We start from the raw sequence: 18,497 nt of genomic DNA on the forward strand, positions 1-18,497 counted from the left end.
GTATGGGGCGGTATTGGATATCACTCTCGTACTCCTCTAGTACGCATTGCTGGTACTTTAAAAAGCCAGCGCTACATCTCCGAGGTGTTGGAGCCAGTTGTCCTTCCTTACCTTCAGGGCTTGCCCACAGTCATATTTCAACAGGATAATGCGCGACCACACGTGGCATGCATTGTCCAAAGGTTCTTCGTCAATCGCCAGATTGAATTGCTTCCCTGGCCAGCTCGCTCTTCGGATCTTTCGCCGATAGAAAACATGTGGTCCATGGTTGCTCAACGATTGACCCAGATTACATCCCCAGCTGCCACACCAGATCAACTTTGGCAACGCGTGGAAGCTGCTTGGTCTGCTGTACCCCAAGAACACATCCAAAGTCTCTTTGAATCAATGCCAAGGCGTGTGGCAGCGGTGATCTCCAACAATGGCGGCTACTCTGGCTACTGATTTTTGCAGGAACCACACTTCACAGAAGTCTATAAATTTAATCATTTGATGCTTGGTCAACATGTTATCTACAAAATAAATATTGTTGCAATATCTCTTGTCTTTCTTGGTGTTGCAATTTGGGTGGCCAGCAGTGTATTTTGATCACTAGATATATTTCAGTGTTATGCACAATAAGAGTATTATTTTAGGCATCTCAGTGTTTATCTAGATAATTTAATAATAACAGAAATCAACATTACGTATATGATGTAATAAACTTTTTTAAACACTTATCTGTTGTAAAAAGAGTACAGCAGACGGTTTATATCAATGCAAACATATATAAGCAGTTGAAGAAATTTCGGAAGGTCAAGAACCATCTTGAATCTGAGAATGTCAAATCATTCCATAGTTTTCTCTTCAGTGTTTATGCTGTGCTTTATTCAAATTGTATATTTTATAGGAAAAAACCATTTATATTTTGTCCAAAATAATTCTGTAGAGAGTAGAAAATTATTTTACAATCATTAAAGATTTATTCTTTGTATAACAGTCACTTTAAACCTTACATGCAAGTAACGTGTGTATTTCCAATGGGAATTTTTATATCGAAAAGCAATATTTCAGGTTTTTGACATGACAGTTTAAACTATATTTTGAACTGTCATTTGTCAAAGACTTGCAAACTCTGCCACAAACGTTAAAAAATTTCCCCCATGGACCAATTTTAGCTAACTTTCCTACGAGTTTCCTGTCACTAATTCAGATGATTAATCTATTTACAACCACACATTTTGTCGTTGAAGGACTAGTATTTTTAATCTCTGAAAATTCGATGTTGTTGCCGATTAAGTGAAAAACCTGAATTTCAAGATTTTTTACCATCTATTTTTAGTTCATAAAAATCCGCCACAGAGAGCAACAGGCCTACAGCAATAAATTATTCAATCATTGCACTTCCCGCATAGTTGTAAAAACTGGTGATAGATGGCAGCACTATGCATAACAAGCATTACACAGAAACAAACTTCACATCAGGCTTCACGTACATGCACATTCCAACATGTACCAATTCGTTAGAGCTTCAACAGAGGAATATGGATGAGGTGCATGTGTGGTTTAGTAGTCGTAGTGCATAAAAATCCATGCCCTAAATCAGCGGTTCCCAACAGGGGATATGCGAGAGGCCGTTAGGGGGTACGTGAAAAGATAATGGTAATGGTGGCCATCCATCTAAAAAAAGACCAAAATGATTAAAAAACATTAAAATGAATTTTTAAAAGTAGGTAGAGGTTTTTACTAATATTGTCAGTTGTAATATATTGGCCTTCCCTATCAATAAAATCTTCTATAACAGAGGGGTTGTGTACGCTGGAAGGTTCAGCCTTCCCTTGTCCCGCCCGCGCCCAACCTATGATTGGGATTCGTGAATTCCTTCCTCTCGGCTCACTTTTCTTCTGCGTTTTAGATTTGATTGTTGACACATGCCGGGCTGCACGTAAAAGCAAAGAATTAATTCGTGTTGTGTTTAACTTTTGTTGTGGGCGTTTGTATTGAGGCGTGTGCATGTTATTCCCGCAATTTTCTATGTTAACTTTTCTATCAAGTACCTACTACTCACGTGATTTGCGCTATGGATCAGTGGCTAAAAACTAGATCTGTGCGGAAGTGGACTGAAACACCAAAATGAAATACAGTGCACCTGTAAACGTGAAAACATATTTCGAATCTTCCAAAAGTGATTGTGCCAAAGCTACCTAAACCTCCAACTACATTAGATATCGTATTGCGAGACGAGAAAAAAATCACACTATTGGTGAAAAGATGCTGTTTGCAGAGGAAAGTGCTCTGATAATGAGTTTAATACCTCTGTCAAATAATACACGGTGTCTCGAAGAATACAGGGCATGTCAGACGATATTGAGAGCTCAGTCATAAGCCACGTCAAAGGTTGTGAATTTTTTGTCTATCGAAGTCGACGAAAGTACTGACGTTGCTCAATATTCTGTGCTTCTTGTGATTGCTTGAAGCAATCTTCTGTGCTTGAAAGAGAATTCGAAGTAAATATTTTTATTTGTCACCCATTGAAGGGGTCGTACAACTGTTAAAGACTTATTTGAAGCAATTAATCATTATTTCCTTGGAAAAAGAATTCAATGGTCAAAATGCATTGGGCTCACAACAATGGAAGAAAATCCCCGGAAGGCTGCTACTCAGGCCGTCGTGGCAGAAGTCGCTCACAAAAGGAAATGGACTCGCTACTATATTCAGACAGATCCCTGCATCAAAACCGTTGTTTCCAAATTTGCGAAACGTTCTTGATGAAGCAGTAGAGGTTGTCAACTTTTTTTGTCAAGGTGAATCCTACCAACTGCAGGTTGTTTAAATTGTGAAGACATCTACATCCTTCACAACGCTTTGCTTTTGCACACCGAAGTTAGGTGGTTGTCCCGGGGTTAAGTCCTGACGTTGCTGTTTGAACTTCGGCACAAGGTAGCCCTTTTTTTAGGAAGTGTTTGAAACACTTCACAATTTCTTGTCACAAGCTGAGCTAAATTTAACAGTCAGCCACTTGAAAGGATTAAAATGCTCGTTTGAAAAATATTTTTCAGAGCTGGAAATGGGTGATCGGTGGACATCTAATCCTTTCAAAGAAGACTATTTTCAACCGGCTTTATTGGCGATTCCAGAAAAGGAGAAATTGTTATAGTTCACATCAGATACCCCTCTGAAGATCCTCTTCAATGACGGAATGGTGAAACTAGTCAGTTTTTGCGCTTGCCGCGGTGATGAATACGTTGACCTTTCTAGAAAAGCCATATAGTCTTTGTTGCCGTTTGTTAGCTCGGAGCTTGTTGAACGGGCGATTTCTTTGTATACTTACATAAAAAATAACTATAGAAGCAAACTGAACGCGCTCCGGACTTGAATTTGTATTTATCCTCTTTTGAGCTTAATTTTTCAAAACTTTGTAATTCAATACAGTCCCAAACATCACATTAATTTCTTTCCCAATCTTTGTGTTAATTTGTTTGCTTGCTTGAAAAATAAAAAATCTGAATAATGAAAAGTAGACCATTTAATTTAATTCAACATGTAAATTTTATTGAAGTTTTTTGAAAACTGTAATGGGTGAAACAGATTGGGGGTATTCAGAAAGGAACCGAGCCAGCTGGGGGTACGTGGACTGAAAGGTTGGGAACCACTGCCCTAAATTATACACTCTAAACATTCACTGTGCTTGCACATGAATTTCAACCCAAGATTATTAGCTGGCACACATATTTCTGGTGTTTGGCAGGAGTTTGACCCTTTAATAAATGGTCGTAAATGACCCAGGTTTGTTGGGGGGGGGGGAGAGAATGTTTTGGAGCTTTTATGAATAAATGGGTAAGAAGGAGGAGAAAGAGATCTTGTCAGAGGAACCGAGAGAACCAGTCTGAAGCAGAATTTGAAGAGCGGGGGAAAAAAAATTGAACTTTTATCAAAAATTACGAAATATGCAAAATGTGCCTTAAAATTTGAAAATATACTAGATCACGTAAAAATAGCAAAATATGTAGAAAAAATGTGGAAAGACAGACAAATCCGAGCCCTAGTAATAACAATATAGCGAATAGAGAATTCTTGCACTTCAGCTCCACGAAAATTCTTGTTGTGGGGGGGGGGGCGCTATGAATTTGCTTATACACAAGTCCTATATTTTGAATAGGAAATCAAACAATTTTCTTTTGACAGAGGCCTAAAACAGTGGTTCTTAAAGTTTAGTCACCTGCTGCTCCCATGCCGGGAACATGGTTCATCTAGGGCGTCCTAGAATAGTTTCGTAGATGTTTTCCAAATAAAAAACCACTTCAAAGCATAAATAGGCACTGAAATTAAAAAGTCCAGCTTGCCTTGTCATTCCTCTGACATAGGTTGTCTTCGCCCACTTTGAGAAATACTGAACTGAAACATTTGAACTTGTGCATTGGATGAGACAAAATCAAAAGGAAGAATTTTAATGATGTTTCAAAAAAGACCTTATTCTACTTAAAATCGCTGGACAAATCGCAAAAAAAATCTAGGCAGTAGAAAAAAGTTTTACACGTTAAATATTTTTTATGCATAGAAAAAGGTCCAAAATGTTTCTTTTGGCTTTTTCAGAGCACAGTGACCCTCTTTCTTGTTGACAGATATATATATATATATATATATGCTGCTATCAATTTGAAACACTTGGTGTTGCTCTCAGCCTGCAATTTAGTAAACTACATGAAGAAAGTTTTTTGCACCAATATATATTTTTTAGTCGCCAAAGCCGCATTTATGGTTTTTTCACCTGTGGGCTCCATGAATTTTGCTGCCCTTCTCATGTTCTAGTCTAATTTTCATGACTGCTATTTTCCTCAAATTCATCACCTTTTGCTATAACCTGCTTAGGTCCCCCTCCCACTCGTGCAAGCGCACCTGTGTTTAAGTCGCTCTTTTGGTCACTCTTATGCTCACACACCGCCACTGTTTTGGTCATTCACACACTCTAGGTTACTCTTTTGGTCACTCACTGATATGGTTCCTTGCTTTACAGGTTAATATTTTGATCATTTAGACATTTATACATGTGTTAGGTCTTTCTTTTGGTCCTTTACATGCTTGCAAGCGCTCTAGGTCGCTGTTTCGGTCATTTACAAGCTTGCTCTATATCACTCTTTTGCTCACTCATGTACATGCTTGAAAAGCTCCCTATGTCACTCACTTGCTGCCTGGGCAGAGGCAGATTGATTGAGGTTGAAACAAATTTTGCCACTCTTATCTCATTCTACTAACTTTCTTGGCTGCTCATTCCTCAGATTTGCCACCCCTCTGAACTCACTGTCCTGGGCTATAGCCCACCTGTAAATATACCACCATATATGGAGATTTGGCACCTAAAATTTGTCCAGCCTTGCTTAAAATAACTAATGCCCATTATCTTCTATTTGAATATTATACATAATTGATAAATATTGAATGTAAATAATATGAAATACATGATTTTTTTACAATATTATTTCTTGTCTTTTTCAAAATAGATCATCTGCAAAGCCTCGGCCAAAGTCAGCTTACATTACAACCACCTCAACTGATCCGACACTTTCGACAGTTGATGGTATTTTAAGAAAAAGGACATCACAGTACATTGGATCAGGTATTCAATTTGATGTTTCTTAGCCATTTCTGAATGAAAAAAATTAGTGCAATTAGAATCGATTTTGTATGCAGGCTATACATAAAGTAATTGGATATTACTCTTTCCATAATTGTGAGATAATTTATCCTTTAATAACTCGTTCCTTTGCATGTTATTTTCTCTTATTTTTTTCTTTTTTCAAAGACTAGGATTTCATTTCATTTTCTCCAGGTATGGATGTACCAGAGTTTGATGTGGATTCCCTGAATAGTGCCAGTACATCAGCTTCCTCTCGAGATCGTGGACCAAGTCCCATAAATGTTCAAGGCAACTCAGCGCAACTCTCACCAACACGTTATAGTTGCGAAGTGGGTCTACGACCATCTGAGGGCACTACTCGATCGAGTGATGGAGCTTCTGACACCACATCAAACAGTTCCAACGCGGCTGTAGCAGCAGAGTATACTGGACCTAAATTGTTTGTTAAGCCAGCAGCAAAGTCAAACAGAGGCATCATCATAAATGCAATCAATACTGTCCTCGCGGGTGCTGTTAATGCTGACACAAAGAAGAAAGTCCTAGAAGTAAGTAACCATTATTTTATTTACCATTTTGTCTGCTGTTTATTTGGGTGGGCAGAGTATTGAAGGAAAGATGCGTGAGAGAGAAAAGAGATACATGTCTTGTTTAACGAACATTTACTAGAGAGAAAAACAGCGGGTTCAATACATGATAGCAGTCAACGTGCTGGAAAGAAAAGCAAAGTTCCTAAGTGAGGGGGAAAATTGCACATACAGGAAAAATGTGAATGTACGGATGCAAGGAGGGAAGGGGGAGGGGGACAACTCCAACAGTTTATTGGTTTGATTAGCTGGCCATGGAAGCTTACTTTTTCTCTTTATGTTTAATCTTCAGTGTTAAGATATTAAAAATCAAATTATTGAGTTGGAAAAAAAAATCTAACTATGCTATGAGTATTTGCAAATACATTTTAGTTTGCATCATTTGTTGCATCGATCCATTTGCGGAACTTCCAATTGTGTGGGATATTTTTTCCAAAGTTGATCGGAAAATTCAGGGGAATTTATTCACAAAAGCGAGTAAAAGCACTGGAAAATATTTTGATATACATTCTATGCAATGGAAACTAATACTTTCCCACTATATCTTTACAGGAAATAAACAAGTCAAATAGCAAGCATTTCTTGATACTCTTCAGAGATGCAGGCTGCCAGTTCAGGGCTATCTATTCTTACAATCCAGACACAGAAGAAGTGGCCAAGTTGTTTGGTATTGGACCAAAAGGTGTGGCTGACAAAGTTATGGAAAAGTTTTACAAGTAAGGGATCTATAGAGCAGTTTTAAAAATGTGAGTGAAATAAATGTAGGAAGTCTAGTATAACTGTGAAGTCTGGCCATACTTTGACGTAACAGGTATGGATTATTCTCATAAAATTAGCCTAAATTGTGTCCCCAGCAGTTTACATTACGATCATTTAGCACAGCACTTTTTTTTCTGTCACTTTCAATTTATATTCCGTTTTCTGACAAAGTTGCTGCTCTATCAATAATTTTTTTCATCAATAGATTTTCAGAATTTGCTTGAACAAATTTTCATTTCTTAACACCAGAACTACAGAGCAGTATCATTTTGATTGCTTTTCAAACTTTGATCGTCATTTGCAACTCTATGTTTGTAAATTTCCTGCCATGACTTGTTCGTCTAAATGAATCTCTTGAATCAAAAACAAAAATTTTAAGTCATTCCGTTATTTTCTGAAACTACTTCTACCTAGAATTCTCGAGCAGTCATTTTGGCCACAGTTTTGTTTTGCTTAAATAGATTTTAAAAATACTTTGAATGAATATTTTAAGAAATTAATTTTCTCTTCTAAAACTAGAGTGTAGAATCGAGCCGATGTCCCCATTAAAAAGTTGTCACAGAGAGCAACAGACTTACAAATGATACAAATGTAATTCAGTCATTACACTTCACTCACTTCACTTCTGAAATACAGATGGCAGCACAGAAAAATCAGACACAACACTATATACTCACTCAGACTGTTAGGTACACACAGACTTCCAGCACAACTCACTCGGTAGTAAATTGCCTATGGTGACAGACCAGAGTAGTGTTCAGAAGGAAAGAAAGAAAGAATATAGAACTGTTCATGTTTTGTTACATTTCAGGTGTAAGCAAACATGGTATTTCAGAAGATGGACCAATTTCTAAAAGGTGGTAGAATGTGCAGGTTGATATGTTGAAATGTCCACTAAGTGGGATTGAAAGTTGTACAGTGACCTTAAGCCTCATATTTATCATACAGAGCCATTATTCTCCTATATTATTTAGGCACATCATCATCATCCATTTTCAATCGACTGCTGGATGAAGGTCTCCTCTAAATTTTTTACTCTGTCTAATGCTTTTACCATACAGTAGACTCCAGCCACTTTCCTGATCTCACCAATCCATATTGCGTCAGTATGCCTTCTCGGACGTTTAACACCAATGGGGTACCAATCTAGAATACTTGTGATCAATCTGTTGTGCTGTCTTCTTCCAATATGTCCAGTCCATTTCCATTTCAAATGTTTAATCCTTTCCATGATTTCATATACCTTTGTGTAGTTCCTTATCCAAGTGATTCTTTTTCTGTGTCTCCTTGTGATGCCTAGCATACACCTTTCCATGCTCCTTTGCATTGTCTGTAGCCTTTGTATCGTCTTGCTTGTGAGTACCCATGTTGCAGCTCCATATGTCAGTGCTGGTAGCACACACTGGTTAAAAACTTTTCTTTTTGGGCATAATAGCATGTGACTCTTCAGAATTACAGTGTTTGCCAAAAATCGACTCTGCCATGAAACTGGGCTGGAAGAGAACTCGGCATCAGGATAAGTCCGGTGGCAGAGCACCTGGCGTTATTCATTCGCCAAAAGTGCTCCATCCAATCCTGATCCTTCTGTTAATTTCATCAATGATTCCGTTGTCCCCATGGTAATTTCTTGTCCCAGGTATACATGGCTTTCTACTTTTTTGTGTTGTTGAGCAAGATTGTCCTCTTTAACGCAATAAGTGTTAAAATGGTTTGCTTGTTACATTATTTCTTTCATTAATTCTGAAATTATTTCTTTCAAATTATTTCAATTATTTCCTTCAATATATCTCAAAATTACTTTTTTCAATCATTGTCACTTATTCTGAAATTATTTTTGTCACTATTTCGGAAATCATTTGTCACTATTTCGGAAATCATTTGTCAGTATTTCTGAAATCATTTGTCACTATTTCTGAAATTATTTGTTTCATTAATTTTGGAATTATTTGTTTCCGAAACTATGAAATTATTTGTTTCCGAAACTATGAAATTATTTGTTTCCAAAACTATGAAATTATTTCTGTCTGTTTCTGAAGTTATTTCTTTCAGTAATTCTGAAATTCTTTTGGTCACTATTTCTGAAATTTTTTCGAATATTCTGAAATTATTTCTGTTACTAACAAACAAGGTAATGTAAACAGTGTTAATAGTAGTTGAACGCGGGCTTCATTGGTTTGTTATTTCTTTTATTTAATTGTCTTTCAATGTTTTTCAGTCATTTCCTTATATGATCGACAGAACACTTCAAATATCTGTGAGGGCCATGCGTAGGAGACCCCTGATCTAGGACCCTGATGACAAATGTTCTTTCTCCACAGAGAGCAGTCAGACTTTCAAAATGTTATTTACATACCATTGAAATTCAAACGTTTGTCATCTTCACTTCAAAATATAGAAGACAGGTGGCAGTACCAGCAAGAACATTAAACAAGCAAAATATACTCACAATAATACAGTAATATGCTAAGGACACACATCACACATACCATTCAAAACACACATTTTAGCATGTATAGAGGTTTGTGTGTAAGGCGCATGTGTGCTTGAGTAGTAGTAGTTCTTTCTCCATTCCATGCATCTGAATGCTGAACTGCAAAAGTATCCATTGCAGAAGTGTTCAACACGAATGGGAAGTTTTGTGTATAAAGTGGAGTTGGAAGCAGGGCCGTCTTAAGAGCATAATGGGTTCCCGGGCCAAGTGATTTTTCTGAGGCCCTACCAGGCAAATTCTCGAAAATTTCAACCATATCTCATTTTTCTGAGGTCCCTTTTCTCTTGAGGCCCCTGGGCCATGCTCGGGTGGGCCCATGCCTTAAGACAGCACTGGTTGGAAATTGATCTTATGAAAAACAGTTTTGTGTGGAAAAAAGTGAAGGGGGGGGGGGGGCAGGAAAGCAGATCCAACATATACAATACAAACAAATACAACGCCACAACAGGCAAACCGCCCAACGAGGTGGCTGACTTAAGAACATCATGGATCCCCGAGCCCCTACCTACTACTGCTACACCACACGTGCATCCCCCCCCGCGGAACGCCCTAACGAATCGGTACATGCGGGAATGTGCGTGTACGTGTAGTGCAACCTGACGTAAAGTTTGTTTCTGTGTAATGCTTGTTATGTGTAGTGCTGCCATCTGCCCCCAGTTTTACTAACTATGAGTGAAGTGTTATGGTTGAATGATTTACCATTGTAGGACCATAACACTTCACTCATAGTTAGTCATAGTTCACTCAGCAACAGTTCATAAAACATTTTCCTCTTCCATTGTTCAGACACTATTTCAGAAGACAAATAGTGTTTAATGGAGAATTTTCATCAGTTGATATTAGTGTTCAATCATTTGATATTAGTGTTCAATCATTTGATATTAGTGTTCAATCATTTGATATTAGTGTTCAATCATTTGATATTAGTGTTCAATCATTTGATATTAGTGTTCAATCATTTGATATTAGTGTTCAATCATTTGATATTCAATGATATTTTCATTTTATACGAATTTAATTTCTTAATAAAAATGAGTTCATTATTTCCCCCCCCCCTTTCATTAGATACAATTCAGGTGGAAAGTGCTTCAGCGAAGTTCAAACAAAGCATCTTACTGTCACCATCGATGCCTTTACGATACCGAATAGCCTGTGGGCTGGAAAGAGGGTCATTCCTCCTCGGAAGGAGTTTTTCTGAAACTGTAAACAAAGTGAAAGGAAAAGCAAACAAAAATGACAAACATGAGAAGTACCGTTTATGCCTTAGTGTGTCATCGATTTTTTGTGCCAAGTTAATGCTTTCTTTCTTAAATTATGTGGTTTCATATATATATAAATAATATAAATAAATAATGTTTGTGTATATATATAAAAGAAAATTGACTATATGTGTTAATATATGTGTGTGATTGTGTGTTATAACATTAAAAAAAAATCGTTTGTTTTGCTTAACGGACATTTTCCACTGTCTTTATAATATAAAAAAAGTGAAATGAAATCTCACGCGAATGTTGGTGCAAAGCTGATCGGGACATGCCAGGTCGTTTTCTTTGTTGTTGAATATAATAAATGTGTTTTTTTAGATGTTTTATATCGAAAAAAGTCCTTTTAATTTTATTTAATCTATTTTTCGTGCCGTGAAGTTCTATATATTATATATATACACACAAATGTATATTTTGCTTCTATTTTTCTCCTTTTTTGTGTTTTTGATGTATTTTTCTTCTTTTTTTTCACGTGAATTTCAAAATCTGAGCGCCTTTTGGAAAAAAAATTGTATTTTTAAAAAGGAATCAAATAATTCTCCTCAGGCTTTAAAAGTTACGAAGTAGGCTCATGTAAATTAACGCAATCTATTATTGAAATGATGTTTCTTTGCTGCACGTGTATGAGATCTTTTTACTGGGGGTTCATATTATGCGGCAGTTTAGTGTAAACGAGTATCTCCTTTCACATACGAGGACTTAGAAAAATTTATAGGCGATAGTTCATTTCTGATTATGATATATAATCATTGAGAGCTTGATTGTATATTAATTTATTCTTCTTGAATGAGTGTGATATTGAATATAATTACGATCACTCTTCCTGACTTACAAATGTTCAACTTATAAATTTTTAAAGTTATGAACCAAAAGGTTTGACGCTGTCAACCAATTATACTTGCTGACATTTTTAAAACAAGGTTGGTTTTTCAACTAAACCCATCTTGGTTGGTCGTGAACCTTTCTCTGGTTCTAAATTAGAATTAGCATGATCTTGATTTACACAGGCAATGTGCTTGGAATGGATCATATTTGTAAGTCAAGGAAGTGGCTGTGCAAACATATACCGTAATTTCCTGACACAACCTGCAGGAGATTAAACAATAAGTATCTGTATGCACTGTATATATTTTTTAAATTCAGTCTGTTGTGAACGGTAAAAAGGAGGACCCCCTAAAATGCTTAGGCCCAGCCCCTTACCTCGTTTGAACATCCTTGTGCTGAGTGCGAAAAAGTGAATAGCTATCTTTATAGTTGTGATCAAGTGACGCTTGGCAGACAATGCAAATACCCAAATTTTTTTCCAGACTATACAGTCCTCATCTAAGAGGCTTTGGTATACATATTACAACATATTGTAAATTCATCAACACATAATCTGTTTGAAAATTTTTCTCATCTGGTGAAACACTCAGAAACGGTGTCACTTTGTAATCCGAAGATCCATTGTAATGTCAAATGAGTGGTGATTAATTTGCATCCCCACAGCTGTTGTCGGGACCTGAAGGTCCCAAACCTATCTGCATGCTCCTTATCTATTTGCGAGTCTGTTTGGATACCGTGTAGGTTTATGCTCAGGAAATTACGATAATTCACATTTATTTGCTTTTAGTTGGCAATTTTGTAATTGGTTGATCTACGTTCATGTTAAATGTTTCACAAATTTTTATGGTGGTTACACTATTCTCGAAAGATGCCCAATCGCCTTAAATGCAGATAGAAGCGAAAAAATTTCTACTTATTAGATAACTGATAATCTCCAGAGTTTTCCTACCATAGAAGTTTGTGAAATGTTGCGTACCAACCTGAATTCACGAATGTCTCTTGAAAAAATAGTCATTGACGCATTACTTGTGACAATTATTTTAAACATAATTTTATTTGTCTGATTTGGAGCTTTAATTTTTCAAAACATATTATATTAATTACATAGTGCAGGGTGATTCTGTAGCTAGAATCTCAAATGGTCTATAAAGTTATGTTACAGTCGAGGCTTGATATAATGACTGCCCCCACATTGTCCAGTCGAAAATGGACGTTATATTGGGAGGGTCGTAATATCCAAAGTGAAGTAGATAGTCATTCTATGGGAACATTTGGGACTTATTATACCGGTGGATTGGCTGTTTATGTAGAGATACTGATTTTTGGAAAAAACTCCATCTCTGGCGCTACTGGGTCACGAACTGGGTCTCCCAAATTTGGATAGATTGCTCTACCAACTAAGCTATAGTGACAATATTTCTCTTTTTGAGCGTATATATACTACTACTACTAAACCACACATGCATCTTGTCCATATTCCATACACTTCTAGCCAGTTGGTACACGTTAGAATGTGTGTGTACATGTCGTGAACCTAATGTGGAGTTTGTTTTCTGTGTAATGCAAGAGTTATATGCAGTGCTGCCACCTGTTATCAGTTTTTCTAGCTATGAGTGAAGTGTAATGATTGAATAATTGTATTGTTGTGGGCCTGTTGCTCTCTCTGCATATATATATACTGAATGGTACACCATGTGAAGGATGGCGACGACATTTAGCTAATGATGACAGGCCACCAGATGGCGACATATGTATAGAGAATGATTTACTCTCTTGATGTCTTGTAGAAGACCCTATTATAGGATCTATGTCAAAATGGTCTCTTTTCACATCCAAGTACAATTGTATTTCTTCAGATTGTCAGCTACTTATCTTGATAGTATTCCTATTCATTGCTTGAACCTTTCATTGTCTTGCCTTGATCCATTTTACAAGGTATTTCGCTAATTCTTTACACCACCTTCTTGAATGAGACTCAAAGAAATAAGTCTAAAGATTGAGAGATCTGGACGGCCGAATCTGTTTTGAGATAGTCCTTTCCCCTACCCTAAAAGTCAAATTTCTTGCATTCTAGTGTTTGAGGAGTGACATTCTTCTACCCACGGCTGTGGAACCAAGGCATATGAAAAATATTTAATGGATATATTTCTGACAACTTGATGCTGTTTGGCATCATTGGAGATATATGCGTATGTATTTCAGTTACACTATTTGAATATTTGAAGAGAGATTTTTTTGGACGATGGTTTAGGGCAGGGGTCTTCAACTTTTGACACACGGCGGACCAGATCAAAACTTTCCACCAATCCCCTGCATGCCACCAACTCATGTCATTTAGTGACATCTTAATAGAAGGGCATCAATGAGGCTCCGAGTCAAAAAGGACAAAAATATTGAAGACTTTTATTCATTCTGAAATTATTTCTTTTATTAATTATCAATTTTTATTAGTTTACTATTTCTGAAATTATTTTTTTCTCAATATACAAGTATGTATACTCAGTATACCTGTATGCTAAAATAATTTGTTTCGATAATTATGTGATTATTCTTTTATTGACTGAAATAATTTCTCTTATTGATTTACAAGTTATTTTTTCCATCAGCTCTGGAATTATTTCTTTGATTAGTTCTGAGTTTTCATCAATTTGTTCAGGGATTATTTCTTTCATTAATTCAAGACTTTTTCTTTTTCAACCATATTTTGAAAATGATAAGCGGGCCAAGACGAGGGCCAAATGTGACCTGCAGGCCATGCGTTGATGACCATTGGTTTAGTGTTTCCTGTAAGAGAGTGGTTTTGGAAAAGTCTCTCCGCAGAGGTTTTCAACCTAATACTTACCTAACATGAAAGCTCAGGCATTTTTGATTTTCACTTCAGAATTTGTAAGACAGATGGCAGCACCAGTATGAAATGAAATGTGCATAGCTCTGACAACATGAATGTTTTAGGGCCGTGCATACACACAACGCATTCTTGCATGTACCAGTTAGTGAGAAATTGCTTAGAGGAATGTGTTTTCTGCCGCACATATGCGATCAAGAAGTAGTGATAGCGAGAGAATCACCCTGTTCCTTGGAAATATCAAGGGTTTTTTTTTTTCAACCTTTCACATGATGCTGTCTACCATGCTTACTAATCATATTCTCTATAACTATATTAATTGCCATTAAGATATATTAAACACTTAATTTGTGAAATGGCTGTCAAGTCATAATACTTAGCTTGACAGGCCATTGTCATACGTTGAAGGACCCCCCTTCTGAGATTTATATCGAGTTTCTGTTTATTTTGATGTAATGGCTCGACAAAAACTCAACTTCAAGGATGAATAAGATGCTCGTTCGATTTTACTGTATTATAATAACCATGATGTTTTGTCCCAAGAATGTAGTTACATTTGACATGCTAAAATAACATGTTTATGATTAATTTTTGCAGAAGTTTGTTACGCATGTAATTAGATTCTCGCTGACCATTTCATTATAATGTGACAATTTTTAAATATGTCATTGGAACAACATGGTATAGGATTTCTCTACTACATTCACTTGTCATAATTGGTTGCGTTATTAATGTGGGAAAGGGAAAAAAAAGTGCAATCTCAAGGTTGACAAGAAGAATTCAAAAATAAACGCAATTTCAGGAGAAACACCGTTTTTATACAATTTGATGCAAGGTACCTAGATTAGTTTAGTCTTCATCTGAGGCATGTAACTAGAATTGTTTTTTTGTTTTTTTTCATTTTCAACTTGCTGGTTGGTTGAAAATGCATCTCGCCTTCATTTAGACTCGATCATTACCCCTTGAACTGAACTTCTTTTCCAAATCAAAGATATTCAATAAGCTCATATAGTAAATTGTTCGAAAAAATTGCGAAACATGTATTCAAGAATTTACCATTACATATTTCTTATGCATAAAGCGCATACAGAAAATGTAATTTAATTATATCTAGGTCCGTTGTGGACACATGTTATCATTGTTACAGTAAATCTGATAAACACAGTTATTATACACAGTAACTGGTTATTATATGCATACTTACCAAGCGTTTTAATAAATTTGATAAATTTCCCTAGATTAATCACTTTTACCCGTGATTATTCACATTAACATGTGTCCGTTGTGGACACATGTTATCATTGTTACAGTAAATCTGATAAACACGGTTATTATACACAGTAACTGGCATACTTGCATACTTACCAAGCGTTTTAATAAATTTTATAAATTTCCCTAGATTAATCACTTTTACCCGTGATTATTCACATTACCCAAGCGTTGTTGGTAAATTTTATAAATTCCACTAAATTATAGGGAACTTTTACTAGAAATTATGCATGATAACCAAGTGTTACGTTGTTTGTGAACATGATAAATTGTGCTGTATGATATACTGTACATGATAATTCATACATGTATTGTATCGTTGTATGATCATAAAATTTGTTATAATTATATCGGGGTCAGACTATATTCACATTTGGAATTTTTTTGTATTTTTCAAATTCACCAATTACACTAGGGTGGTATGCATAATCATAGATAAATTCAATAAATTTCAAGTTTTTATCAAATTTACCAATCACTTGTTTACTATGCGTAATTGCCGGTAAAAGTGGCAATGTTTTCAGTATTTATCAAATTTACCAAAGATACTTGATTGTTATGCATAATCTCCGGTGAAAGTGATCTTTTCAGTATTTATCAAATTTATCACCTTTGTTTGGGTATTATGAATATTCGCCAGTAAAAGTGATGAATTTATCAAACTTAAAATGATTGGTAAGTATGCATAACAACAGATTTATCACATCTATTGTAACATCATCATTGATTAACAATATTTTATAACTTCTTTGGCATGTGATGCGGTTTTCTTACCTATGAAGAATTATTCCTTCCCCCCAAATTGTGCACTGGCTAGTCTTTGAGACCATTGCGATGCCATGGTAATAAGTTGCACACACATGAACTGTTCTCACAAAATATTTTTAAAAAATCACAAAATATCCTCAAAGTATAGGATGACATTCAAAAGTTTTCAAAGTTTGTGAGTGAATACATCTCATGCTTGTGAGGTGGGGTGGCTTTTCTTGCATGATAAAGAAATACAGTTGGCCCTGCTCAAACGGATATCAACGATTCCGCCACATAATTAAATCAGTTTCATATCGTAGTATAGATTTTATATTGGAAAAATATATTGTATATATAATTGTATCATCCGAACAGAAATATACGTGTATCGAAGCAGAATGAATTAAGTATCAGATTTTAAGTTTAATATTCACAATAACACACCAATATAAGTGCCAAAGGCAGCTAGAATATAAAGTGTGATATATATGAGCCAAAATGCAGTGAAAAAGCAAATTATTGCCCAATGCTAAGAGAGGAAATGAAATTTTGAATCGAAATGACAATTATATCATGTTATATGTCTTTATATTTTCAGAGTTTTCAAAATCTTGGTGATTTTCTCTGCTTCTTAGCTAATCATGACAAGGTTGATTGGTGCGTTTTTGGCTTTTCTGCATAAAATAAATAAAACCACTGCAATAGAAATTAGTCCAAATTGGATTTTCTCTTCTGTTTTCTGATCAAGAGCTCCTGTTCTTTCGCAAATCTTCCCCAATTTCATACACGTTGTAATGCTTAATACCCGAGCTTGGAGAATTCCAAGTTTGAATTTTCTTATGTGTATTATTATTGCATTCAAAACGTTCAATCTGCTTCACAAACAGAAATTCTTTCTTTTTGTTTAATTTTTCCCTAATTTCAAGACATTGCATGGAGCCATGGCTTTTGTGCAGATTTTTCAATATTTTTTTAATTTATTTGAAAAGTTAGCGCCCTCTATGGGGTAAACAAAGAACAAAAAATATTAAGTACACCGAAGATAACTGACATTACCGGGTACCAACTCTGGATTTTTCATAAATTTTAACTCTTCACATATTTTACTTAATTTCTGATTCTTTGTTCAATAAAAATATGTACATAGTGGTTGATATGTATTTACAGATGTCATGTGTATTCTAATATTTGACTGAGCGGAAAAATTTTAGAAATTATCACATTAAGCTCGGAACTTTAACATTGTCTTTATGGGAGAAATTTTGGTTCCAGAGGATTTCATCAGTATGAGCGGGGCCGACTGTATTAGTACACGTCAAGTGTGTTACCACAATTTGAGAATTGCATCCGAATTGATCTGAAATTTGATATCATCGTCCCATAGTTTTTATTTTTCAATTCATGAACCCCAACGAATTGCAACTTTTGAGAAATGCCATTTGTGAATTTCTTTGATTTGATTATTTATAGTTTATGTGTAACATGTGCCATAGTTCCTAAAAAAACAAAAGACATGTCACAACGGAACAAATAACACGCAGGTGTGTGTGTGCGTTTTCTTTTAATCTAGATAATATGTAGTATATATTGTATGAAAGGAATGTGTAAACAGTTTTTTTTAAATATGTGGAACGAGTGATTTTTATAATGTTTTACTGGATATTTCTTCGAATGAGGCTCTTTTTCTTCTCCCCCCCCCCCCATCCCGATGTGAAATAGCTTTGCTTGTTTTTCTTCTCCCCTCCCTATCGGAATTTTTTCTTCTCTCTTCTTTTATTAATTGTTGTGTTAATTATTTGTTTCAAAAAGAATTAGGTGAATAAAAACTTTTTTAAATTAAAAAAAAAATTTGGCAAGAGACTTTGATAAATGTTGTTTCGATTTCTCAAATTATAAGTATTATGTTGTTTTATCTGTACTTTTGTATGTTTCGATCATTTCCAATAAGTCGCTTTCTATCTGGAAGAATGGAAAATATCAAAAGTCATTAAAGTGATTGGTATGTGAATATACAGGTTAGGCAAAAAGCCCATGCCACATTTTAAAATTTATAAAAAAAAATCAACCAATGCACATTAAAAACATGGTTCTTACG

The 18,497-nt window shown here is 35.5% G+C and overlaps 1 protein-coding gene across 3 annotated transcripts in view; it reads left to right on the forward strand.

Annotated features, from left to right (window-relative positions):
• Positions 1-18,253, forward strand: part of LOC149065303 (patronin-like) — a 145,194-nt gene extending 126,941 nt beyond the window's left edge. For all 3 annotated transcript variants that reach the window (XM_089254231.1, XM_089254229.1, XM_089254230.1), the window contains 4 exons: positions 5,478-5,593; positions 5,807-6,159; positions 6,751-6,914; positions 10,514-18,253. In XM_089254231.1, coding sequence (XP_089110357.1) covers positions 5,478-5,593; positions 5,807-6,159; positions 6,751-6,914; positions 10,514-10,646 — 766 coding nt within the window. In that variant the 3' untranslated portion in view covers positions 10,647-18,253. The remainder of the gene's footprint in view (positions 1-5,477; positions 5,594-5,806; positions 6,160-6,750; positions 6,915-10,513) is intronic.
• The last annotated feature ends 244 nt before the right edge of the window (positions 18,254-18,497 follow it).

The sequence above is a fragment of the Pholcus phalangioides genome, unplaced genomic scaffold (genome assembly GCF_987345545.1).
Source record: "Pholcus phalangioides strain wild (caught in Gottingen) unplaced genomic scaffold, Ppha-v1.0 ptg000040l_1, whole genome shotgun sequence".
NCBI classification, from domain to species: Eukaryota; Metazoa; Arthropoda; class Arachnida; order Araneae; family Pholcidae; genus Pholcus; species Pholcus phalangioides.